General features: G+C 36.6%; 1 protein-coding gene and 1 non-coding gene across 3 annotated transcripts; one reads left to right on the forward strand and one right to left on the reverse strand.

Annotated features, from left to right (window-relative positions):
- The first annotated feature begins 1631 nt into the window (after nucleotides 1-1631).
- On the forward strand, nucleotides 1632-4035 carry LOC148877133 (UDP-glucuronate:xylan alpha-glucuronosyltransferase 2-like). Of its 2 annotated transcripts, none has more exons than XM_088948771.1 (3): nucleotides 1632-1849; nucleotides 1979-2603; nucleotides 2820-4035. In XM_088948771.1, the coding sequence occupies exons 1-3, from the start codon at nucleotides 1814-1816 to the stop codon at nucleotides 3773-3775; spliced, it is 1617 nt and encodes a 538-aa protein (XP_088804897.1). In that variant the 5' UTR covers nucleotides 1632-1813; the 3' UTR covers nucleotides 3776-4035. The 2 variants fall into 2 exon arrangements, with proteins under 2 accessions (XP_088804897.1, XP_088804890.1); XM_088948764.1 differs by having other exon boundaries at nucleotides 1643-1844.
- On the reverse strand, nucleotides 2693-2765 carry TRNAR-CCU (transfer RNA arginine (anticodon CCU)). The gene has a single exon. It is a non-coding gene; the product is annotated as a tRNA-Arg (tRNA).
- Nucleotides 4036-12333: the final 8298 nt, after the last annotated feature.

Below are 12333 nucleotides of genomic sequence, written 5' to 3' on the forward strand. Positions count from 1 at the left end.
CAATTAATAACAATAAAAATAAAGCCCCATAGAAAGAATAAATTTTGGCGTTTATAAGCTGTATCTCAATCTTCTAAAATTAGTATATCAAAAGAATATATGTGAATATGGAGTGCCTGTGCATCAGCTTTTGGGTGGGGCAGTCGTCCAAAGTCGAGTCTTGACCTTGATGAACAAGACTATCGTAGTCTGCAAAAACATCGATATCGTAGATTCAAAATCAATTTGGTGAGCTGTGATATTGAAATTACGTACGATCTTCTACTGAAAAAATAAAGGGAACAAACAAATAAAAATCTGTGGTGCTATTGCACTTGTTATATTTGCTTTAATTTCGTTTTCTTTTCATGGGAGTTGTTTGTTATTTCAATTTATAAGAGTTTTCTAACAGATAACAGGGACGTCCAATGGAGAAGGAAATGGACGGGGCAACCAACTAGTTGTTGGAGGGCCTGCTTGAGATTCCTCGCGTAAATCCCCTCTGTTTCCAAGCAAGACCGAAAATTACTACTTTACCCCTTGTTTGTCTCTAAAACTACAACAGTACTATATGCCACCTAGCTCCTATGTTCTACATTATTACTATACTTACTGTCAGTGAGATTCTTTTGAAAATATTTTATGCTTTCTCCAAACAATATGTTTTTGACTTTTTTTTTCTTTAATATATAAGATGTTGGTAGGAGCGGCATGCAAATTATTAATATTCGCTTGTTTCAAATGTAAAAATGAAGGTGGGGGGTGGGGGGTGGGGGAGGGGGGAAGTTCTTAGCTAAAATAAATATTTGAGTTATATGTTGCTTTGCTCCCTTTACAATATATAAAAATTAAAATCTTTTTTCCTTTACCATTTAGTTTTAACAAAATAGACATGAATAGACCTGTTTATGGGTCATTTGGGCTTTAGCTTTTTTTGTCAAATTTGAATTGAATCGACCCAAAGCCCAAGTTCAAAACAGTATAAATCTGAACCTGAATCCCCGGCCTTTGAACAAATCTACATATGAGGAGCAGTAAACAAAACTTTTACTACAAAATGGGTGGGAATAATAGATAAAATATTTCAGATTTGAAAAACTTATTTACATCTATTAATTTATGTTGAAATAAGTGCAGCCAAAGCAATATTAAAACAAAAGCAACTGAACAATAAAATAAGGTAAGCAGAAAAAGATGTTAAGAGGGTTTATCATTCCATACCTACAGGAACGGCCAATGGCGGAGATGGTTGGCAATTACACTTTTATTAATAAAATAGCACATGGGTGGCAATCTTGTAATTCAATCGCAAACACAGGGTGTATCGGTATATCACACGGCATTGTAAATAACACAAAAAACATGGCAATTTACATGCTTTATGACCCTTTTGTCTTGAAGGAAGGGAAATGATGAATCAAAAAAAGTGAAGGACACTTGTATATCTGCAACTGGTTTAATTACTTGTATGTTAGCCATAATAATAATAATAATAAATAATAATCTATTTCTCAAATCATCCAACCACTACGACCAAACCCCTCCTAAATATCATTTAAAATAATAATTAAGAAATAAGTTGTCGTTTTTCCAAAGGAGAAGCTTAATTTACACGTAGATTTATATATATAGCTCCTTGTAGGGGCACTGGCAGCTTGCTAAGGCGTTTAATTGAAGAACTTGTGATCTTCAAGATGATGAAGGCCGCTTCTTTAAAAGCTTTAGTCATAAGAATCAACCTGGTTTTCCTTGCTATCTTCTTGCTCATTTATGTCACCCTTCTTCTCAGGCCATCTCCTTCAGGCTATCATGAGAGTCCGGCATTGGTGGCTGGATGCTCCTTGCGCGAGTGCCATCACAAGAAGGTAAGGTGAGTAGCTTTGGGAGTCTAGCTAGATGAAGAGAGACAGAGAGAGATACACACACTTTTTTATTAATTCTTATGTATAAACATTGAAATATATCCATTAGTGATCGATATTCACTTGTTTCTTTGTAGGATGATGAGGCTGTCAAGATGAAGGCAGTCTTAGAGGAGACCATTTTGCAGCAGAAGATGAAGCTGGTGAGAAGACAGAGGCCTAGTTTCTTCAGTGAACTAGGGAGAGGGATGAAGATTGGATTGGTGAATATGGAAGACGAGGATACAAGTGACTGGGAATTCATTGGGAAGACTACGCCCATCAGCTTCGAACGGGTGTCTCGGTACTTTGAGTGGAAGGATTTGTTCCCGGAGTGGATTGACGAAGAGGAAGATAACGATGGTCCATCGTGTCCGGAGATACCCATGCCGGATTTCATGGCTTTTGCTGAGATGGACATGGTGGTTGCCAAATTGCCGTGCCGGTACCCGGAGCAAGGTTGGGCCAGAGATGTTTTCCGTCTTCAGGTTCATCTAATAGCAGCTAACTTAGCTGTAAAGAAAGGTAAGAGAGATGGCGGAATGCGAACGAAAGTGGTATTCTTGAGCTCATGTAGGCCGATGATGGAGCTGTTTCGATGCGATGATCTGGTGAAGCAGGAGGGTGAGTGGTGGTGGTACGAGCCGGAGATGGGGAGGCTTGAACAGAAGGTCTCCATGCCTGTTGGTTCCTGTAAATTGGCTTTGCCCTTATGGGGAGAAGGTATTATCTCTACACTATCTATCAAATCAAATACGAAATATTAAACTACCAGCAAAAGATCAAGAATTTAGACAAACAAATAAAAAAAACGCGCCAGATAGGGATTGAACCTACGACATTCTGCTTAGGAAACAGACGCTCTATCCACTGAGCTACAGGCGCTTTTATATTTTCAGGATTTAAATCTAAAATATAATATGACTTCTTATTGCACAGGCGTAAATGTTAATGAGGTATACAATGTCTCTGAGATCACAACGAAGACCAATGCGAGTGTGAAAAGAGAAGCATATGTGACTGTTCTCCACTCCTCTGAAGCCTATGTGTGTGGTGCCATAACCCTTGCACAGAGTATCATCCGAACAGGCACCAAGCGCGACCTTGTCATATTGCTGGACAAGTCCATTTCCCAACCTATGAGAGACGCCCTTGAAGCAGCTGGATGGAAGATCCGGTTGATCAAGCGAATTCGAAACCCAAGAGCTGAGAAGAACTCGTACAACGAGTACAACTATAGTAAGTTTCGACTATGGCAGCTCACGGATTATGACAAGATCATCTTCATCGACTCAGACATTGTGGTGCTACGTAACCTGGACCTAGTGTTCCATTTCCCGGAGATGTCTGCGACGGGCAACGATGGGTCTATCTTCAATTCCGGAATCATGGCCATTGAGCCGTCCAAGTGCACCTTTCGACTGTTGATGGAGCAACGAAATGAGATAGTGTCCTACAATGGAGGTGACCAGGGTTTCCTTAACGAGGTGTTTGTGTGGTGGCATCGGTTGCCAAGAAGAGTAAATTTCCTGAAGAATTTCTGGGCTAATACAACGGCCGAGGCAAGCATGAAGAACCAACTATTTGGCGCAGACCCCCCCAAGGTCTATGCCATTCATTTCCTTGGGCTAAAGCCCTGGCACTGTTATAGGGACTACGATTGCAACTGGAACATCGGTGACCAGCGAGTCTACGCCAGCGATATTGCGCACGCCAGGTGGTGGAAGATCCATGACGCCATGGACGAGAGCTTGCAGCACTTTTGCAGGCTCACGCCGCAGCGAAAGATTGAATTGGACTGGGATAGTAAGATGGCTGGAAAGATGGACTTACCAGATGGGCATTGGAGGATCAACATTTCGGATCCCAGACGGCACATGCTCTTATATAATTAATCAATAACACTTGGTTTAATTGGTTCTATTAATTCCCTCTCTCTCTCTCTCTCCTTTTTTTTTATATATTTACATTGATCAGATGCATAGAGACATTTAAATTATGTGTGAATAGTGAATACAGATTACAGAGAGTTGAAGAGAATAGACCGAGGACACTCCACCTCATTACTTGTATCCATAATTGCACATTGTTGTTCCAAACATTAGAAAATTCTTTTGATGGTGGCACAAGACTTGGTAGATCATTCATTGAGTAATTAATATTTCCATTGATATATATCAAATGGTTGGGAAACTCCAGCTGAGGGTTTACCGGGTGTGTCTGTTTCTTTAGTCAGGTATCTGGGTTGGGGCCATGAGCACACAATCTCAATCCCTATCCCAACGAACCTTAAACCGGGTTAGCCTACCCTGGACCCGAAAAATCTGGCTAGGTAACATATCATATCCTAGTTTTATTCTTCTCTCTCTAAGCTACCTTCTCAAATGAAGTGATTGCGAAGGGTCTGGCCGCTGTATGATGAGTCAGATAGGAAATAGGAACTCAGCCAAAGCCCAATTTAAAGTTGAAACAACCCCCAAACTGAGGGGAAAAAAGAAAATATCGAGTAGGTTGGCAAGTCGGAGTCAAGAAATGACACCAGCGATGTGGATGGCAGTTGGATCTACAAAAACTAGTGACTTAATTAAAAGCAAGTAGTAGGATTTTAAAAAAAGCGAGGAAGGTAAACGACTGTTTAAGAAATCCCAATAGAAATAGAGAATTAGGTGCACCAACCCTCATTATGTGACACATCTTCTTCTTGCTCAGTGACCCACACATCCCCACTCCCAAAATTCTTTTACTTATTGTCATGTGATTATGTGAATCATGATAAACGATCAAATTACGATCGTTCAAAAATTCTTTCAAGGAACAGTTGGGTGGGAAAGAGAGGAATATGATGAAATTTAGTTATAAGAATCAATACTGCGCTGAGTTCTTGGTTAAATCTTGTATTTTAAGCATGGTTTTTAAAATTGGACTGGATCGGACGGTCAGACTGGAAAAATCGGGAATCAGTCAGGTAACCAATTTCAGTTTTCTCCAAAACTAGAAATTTATCCAAAACAATTGATTTTGATTAGTAAATCGCTGACCCAGGTGGTTAATTGTTTGAACAGTTTTAACTATTTTTTTATTTTTTTAATTTTTTTATCAGAATGAACCGATCATTTAATTCGAATGATCGAACTGTTCAACCCGATAACCGGACCCTGATCAGTTCAGTATTTAGGTCGTTTTTAAAAACCATGATTTTAAATCTCCCCACTTGTTAAATCTACTAGTAGTTGGGTTGTCAAGCAGGTAAGGTAACGACATGAAATGTGATGAGTCTTCAAATTGACAAAGGAATTTCGTGTTTGGGGCTATAATTCTCCAAGTCAGGCCCAACGCCCAAAATGATTAATAATACTATAATAGTTTGGATCCTAACAGTGTTTTCAATCCAACGTTAAATCGGACGATCAAACCGTTCCAACTGTTATCTTTCACATTTTCGGGTCCAGTTTTCCTAAAATTTGGGGTTTGGTCAAATATCATTGATTTGATTAAAATCCATTCAACCCAAGCGGTTGAACTGATGACCCATTCGATCCAGACAAACCCCTTATTTGCTAGAAGAATGGGCAGGCTACCGCTTACAACCATGGCACCTTCCCGCTACACACGAGAGCTTCTGAAAATCTACTTCGATCGTCTTTCAAATGCAATATGGCTAAACCCCTAAACCGTGCTGTTTACTTTTTAGCGATGTTTTCAAACTATTCTTGACTGGGTTGTTGTACTAGTAATTAATGGATGAGGAGGTGGGTGGTTTTGATTGATTTTCGGGTCAATTTTTAAGGATCTGTTTGGGAGGGCTAAAGTTTGAAGAATCTACTAAGGGTCTATTTGGTTTGCAATTAGAATTGGAATTGGAATCGCAATTGAAATTCTTTATCTCAGAATAGGAATCAGAATGGTCTATTCCCTGATTCAGATAAGAATTGGAATGGAAATTGGAATTAGCAGAAATGGGATTTCATTAGAGATGCAAACGGATCGGATCAGATTTGAATCAGGTTTATTTGAACTAATTTGAATCCGATCAGACACCGTTCATGTTGGATCTGATCCAATCCAAAGATCCAATTGGATCTGATAGGATTCGATTTGAATTCGAATCCTATTAGTAAATCGGATTTGATCTGATCTGACTTGTTTTCTTTAAAAATTAATAAAATATTAAAAGAAAAATAAAATATACTAATTTAAATAAAGTAAAACAACAAATACAAGTATTTTTAATCATTTTCATCATATATATACATGTTTTTTATAAAAAATAAATAATATAACAAATTTATAAAAATATAATATAAAAAATCATAAATAAATAATTAACATATATAAATATATAATACATATTGGATCGGATCTTCTCAGATCGAATAGGGGGTGATATGAGTCCAATCCGACTTCTAATTGAATCCTATTATCCGTTCCAATCTGATCTGAAGATTCAAATAAGGTTGATTAGAATTCAACCAAATAGGATTCGAAGATTCAAATAGGGGTGGAGGAAATGACCATTCCCTAAAATGGAAAAATGTCATTCCACCAGAAATGTGAATGGGCCGGATTCCAATTCTATCCAACTCCAGACCCCTATTTGGAGAAACCAAATGGGACCTATATAGGTGTTCGAAAAGATGGTTTGTTTTGTTTTAAATTTGTTTGATGGTTTTATTTTTAGAAATAGAACCAACCATGTTATTGAACATCCCCTTAAATTCCTTCAACTTAGGTCATATTTTTGGCTTTCGTTTCTTTCTTTTTTTTTCTTTTTTTTTTTAAGAATATATTTGGATGTAAGATGGTCATATTGAACTTTGGAGATTTTCACCAAGCATATACGCTGTTTGGGTCATCAGATAGAGCCTACCTATCAAAGCTAGCAGCTGACACGTGAAAGCCCTCTTAAATGGGCTAAAACTATATTTCTTCTGACAGAAACAAAATTAAAGCGCTAAAACATGTTGTGACTTCTAGTATACAAGGCCAATTGGTTCAAGCTAACTAAATAGAAGGCTTCAAAGTAAAACCTCGAATTAACGATTAGAAGCTTCATAGAAGAGGTAGTCATTCTTACCAGAAAAGTTTGGCTGTTTGGGATTTAAAGAAATAAAATAAAAAACAGTTTGGGCTTTTTGGAAGTTTCATGTGCATCACACGTTACTTACATAATTCTTTATTTCTGTTTAATTAAAAGAATATTGATCATAATTACTCTTTTACCCACATCTATGTTAAGCTTCAAACAGTCCAGACTGTTCTTTTTCCAAGATGTTAAACTTTACCCACTTTTTATGCAGGGGAACAAGTCTACTAGTGGATTTTTAGAATCACCTAAAAATCTTCCACGTGGCTATATGTTTGGAGGTTCAAAAGGACCAGATATGCTCTTGCCAGGTTTTATTTATCAGGCAACCTTCAACTAAAAGTCCTAATCAGTTGTGGCGTAGTACGGAAACAAAATACATTCAGAAAATCTTCAAAGAGAAGAGTAGAAGTTGAATTATTAGAAAGAATAATTCTTTACTGAATAATTAAGAGAAATTTCAATATTAAAAACTGTCTTATTCTTTCCCTAATTACTCTTTATATAGGCATACACTCTTATGGCTCCTACAAGAAAGGCTTCCTAATTATTGAAAACACTCCATAATAAAATACTACTAAGACTCTTCAAAAAGAAAGTCTTAATTGAACAAAAATTCGGAAATCATGATCTAATACTAATTTGGTAATTATGAACTAAAATAGAAGTTTTTCTACACTAGCTTGGTAAATTCAAAAAAAAAAACCCTAATTGAACAAAAATTTTGTAATATTTTGAATCAAAGTTGAACCAAATCAATCAGTTAATGGGTTTGGTTTTCAATTTTTTATTTTTATAATATATTGTAAATAAATATATAACATAATATATTATATCATAAATAATACATATATATATATATATCTATATATATATATATATATATATATATATATATATATAGATATAGATATTATATTGGGTTAACCAAAACCTAACTGGTCCCTTATTTTTTGCAATATTCCAAACCAAATCAATTGATGAATCGGATTTTTTGGTTTGATTTGATCAATTCAGTTAAACTTTTCAGTTTTTGATGAACATCCCTAGTCTCAATACTTAGCATTTCAATGACCCCAAAAATTGATACATCTCAATCAATACTTTGAATCGTGGTGCCTAATTTTATCATTGGGGAATTATAAAAAATACCCCCATCAGAAATATGTGTTTGTGCATTATAAGGATGAACAGCGCTATATTATTTTGGTAAAATGGTTGTAGAAGATCCAATTCTCTAAACAAACTGTTTGGTGACTATATTTATCATTGAGGATTGCAAGAAGAGCTCCAATGGAAATTTAGGAAAACCTTTCCTGCACAACTAACACTATTTCAGTTGTATGGAGTAATGATGTGATTGATCCTGACCTTCCATTGGATTGACGACCCTTTGGATTCTGCCCCCTACAATCTACATCACAATGTCCGCATTGTATTGAAATTGTTCCCTGAGTCACAGTAGCTTTGCAAAGGTAAAAAAAAAAATTAGAAATACAGTAATGCACGGAAGAAGGGATAATTTATTTTGCCACATGCCAAGATTATCTCGAATAGAAAGCACCGAGAGTGACATTTGGTGAGTTTTGCAGGCCTAAACTACTTGGGCCACAAAGACTACGGCCCAACAGACAAACCCGCGGGAACTGGGAATATCGTGGTTTGGGAACACAGGATCTATATAGCTTGAAGGGGGGTAGTGACATTCAGGGGCGGAGTAATATTGGTGGGGATCGTTGCCCACCCCCACCCCCCACCCAAAAAAAGAAGGGTAAATTATAAAGACCCCCCGTACTATGGGTCTGTGATAAAGACCCCCTATATTTTGTTTTTGCGACAAAGACCCCCGTGTACTATGACCGTGAGATAAAGACCTTCTGTTAGCCTTTCATCTAAAAAGGCCGTTACAATATTTTTTAATCTCCATACTACCCTTATAAATACTGTTTATCTTCCCCGGCCTTCCTTCACATTTCTTTCTCTTTCCCTCTCTCTCTCCCCCGATCTCTCTTTTCATCATTGTCTGTCAATCAAATTGGATTGATTGTGAAATGAAATGAAACGTTCTTCTGATTGGACAATGTACAAGCTTAGAAAAAAATAAATAACAGAGAATAATATTTTGGACATATACAATCACCAAAAAGATATAAAAAAGAAGGAACAAGCAAGGTTCAAAGTATCGATATGATACGAGTTTCGGTTGTATCGTATCGATACTTAAAAACGGCCAATGCATACTTTTTTTTAGTTTTTTTCAAAGTTTAGTTTTTTGGGAAGCTTATAAGATATTTTTTATTATTAAAAAAAATTGGGGGTCCAAAACACCTGGAAACAGACATTTCAGATCGTATCTTTTTCAAAAGATATGATACGATACGCCCTGTATCGAGCATATCGTATTGATACTTTGAACCATGGGAACAAGGACAATTTACGTGACTTCTTCTGATTTCGCAATCGCAATGTAGCCTATTCTAAATATAGGGATTTAAAGAGAAAGTCTGAAGCATATAAGCAAGCAACCAAACCACGAAAAAATCATATAATTATAAGCTGTCATATCGTATGTAAGAAAAAGCTTGTATTCTTAATTACAAATAGATCATCGGATAGTTGGTCGTGATCTTGGTCTTGTTCTTGGTTTCCATGTGGCTCACTGTGATAAGAGAAAGACAAAAACAAATTAGGGTTTGTTGAGGTTTTATTAATAGAAAACAAGATGAAAAGGTGCATTGTAGATGGTGATGAACTGTTGATACTGATCGTTATATTATGATGTATGTTGCAGCTTGAGGTCCTGATACCCCCACCGATTGGCAAACAAGGATGAAAAGAGAGATTGGGAGGGAGAAAGAGAGAGTAGAGAGAGGGAGAGAGAGAAATTGAAGAAAGGTTGGGGAAGATGAACAGTATTTATAAGAGTAGTATAGGGATTAAAAATATTGTAACGACCTTTTTGGACGGAAGGCTAACGGAAGGGGGTCTTTGTCTCACGGTCATAGTACAGGGGGGTCTTTGTCGCAAAACAAAGTACAGGGGGTCTTTGTAATTTACCCAAAAAAACTTCAAACTTAAATGTTAAAAATCATTCTTTAATGCTTAAATTCACAAAAATAAAAATAAAAAAGTTTATTTTTCTTTAAGGCCCGTTCGCTTTTTGGTAAGTTACTTATTCGAGTAATTATCTAGGTAAGTTTTTCCTAGGAAACACTTACCCAGGTAAGTGTATTTACCCACGTTCTTTTATTTCTTAAGTAAAGAAAGGAAATTACCATTTTAACCATAAAAATTCATTATTAAGAGGGGCATTTTTGTCCCATTCAAGTGTTGGAAACTTTCCCCTCAAGTGGGAAAGTTATTTGCCCACATACGAGATGGGTATACCTAAAAAATAAACTTTCCCTGATGATCCCCACATTAATCTAAAAAAAGAACAGGAGATTCTTGGTCAATGAGAACCAAAATCCCATTGACCAACTTTCCCCCTCTCAAAATCCAAAAAAAGAATGCTCCCTAAAATGTCCATAATAGATTAAAACCTTCTCACCTCAGTATTTTATTTTCTTGTTTAACTTGCTCCCCACTCACAAAAGAAAATCTTGTGACAATAGAAAGGTATCATATTTGTCGATGTCAATCCATAGAATCTTAAATGAGTAATTTATTAATCTTATTTTCACTATCAATTCCTTAGTGGGTGAGAAAATGGTTCAAAGTATCGTATCGTATCTTTTGAAAAAGATATGGTCCGTGCGTTTTGGACTCCCAATTTTTTTTAATAATAAAAAATATCTTATAAGCTTCTCAAAAAACTAAACTTTGAAAAAAAAACTAAAAAAAGTATTTATCGGCTGTTTCTAAGTATTGATACGATATGACTAAAACTTTTAGCATATCGATACTTTGAACCTTGGGCGAGAAGGCAAAGTATTTGAACAAAGCGCTAGAACATACGATTTCATGGGGGTCTTTGTAGCAAAACAAAGTTTTGGGAGGCAAAATGTTTTCACCCCCTAAATACAAGGTGGCTATGTGTAATTTACACCAAAAATGGAAAAGGTGGATTACTAATGCTACGCACGTGTAGCTCTTACACCTCTTGGTACCAAAGATGTCACATTTATGGTGGATTGCTAATGCTACGCGCGTGTAGCTCTTACACGTAATTTATGAAGTGTTGTAAAAGTAACATGCATATAAAATTATCAATTGAAAATGGGATCTACTTCTAGCAAAAACAAAAAAGAAAGAACAAAAAACAAAAAAAGCACAGAATCCAGCCACACATCAGGAATGTTCCTGTTACATTCATTTGGAGATGTTATTGATGTGTGGCTGGATGTTGACATGTTGTACTGTTAACATATCAATTGTCAACATGTTGTACTCATTGCTTAAATTATAGAGAAAATTCCCGATTAGTATCCTATACTTTGGCTTGAGTCACAATTTGGTATCTGAACTTTGAAATGCAATAATTCAGTATCCGAACTCTCGAAATGCAACAATCTAATGCCTTCTGTTAATAGACTGTCAGTTATGTATATCATGTGACCTCATATGCGGTTTAAGACTTTTGAAAATGTTAAAATTACCCTTGAAAATAAAATGCACTATTCATCATCTTCTTCATCCAGATGAGACAGAGCCCAAGCTCTCAACAATCCAGACCATCATTTCATGAGAAAAACAATGTTGACTGGTGAATTGAATTCACACTATCATCACTGATGAATTACCTCAATGGTTAGATCCAAGCTGATACCTTTCCGTAGAGGACGATGATCACCACAAGGTACCATAAGGATGCCACGGATATTGCACAACAGACCCTAACCAACGAGAAATATGTCGGAACCATCTTGCTCTGCAGGATCTTGAATTGGTGGCTCAGAATATTCCTAGAACAAGAAAGAAATGAGTAATTGATAAATTGATCAACAAGTTTTAGAGTTCTGATTAGAATTCATACCACAGTCTATAGTTACTGGAAGGATAGAAGTTTGGGAATTAAATAAGAGATAGAGTGGGAGACGAGAGAGGCGGGGGTTAACATACTTAAACATGATAATTCCACCGATAAAGCGCACTTGGTTGGATTTAGTTTCATCTTGTATTTTTTTAGGGTGGCAAAGACTTCACGAAGGTCGACCAAGTGATGCTTGACCTTCTTTCTCTTCATGAGCATATCGTCGACATATGCCTCTACATTTCAGCCGAGTTGTTCTTTGAATACCTCATTCACCAGCCACTGATAAGTGGCATCGGCGTTCTTGAGGCCAAAGGGCATTACACTATAGCAATATAGGCCACGATCAGTGATAAAATCTATTTGCTCCTGGTCATCCAGGTGCATCCAGATTTGGT

Source organism: Nelumbo lutea, chromosome 1 (genome assembly GCF_056320005.1).
Source record: "Nelumbo lutea isolate HS-2025 chromosome 1, American lotus-T2T, whole genome shotgun sequence".
Classification (NCBI taxonomy): domain Eukaryota; kingdom Viridiplantae; phylum Streptophyta; class Magnoliopsida; order Proteales; family Nelumbonaceae; genus Nelumbo; species Nelumbo lutea.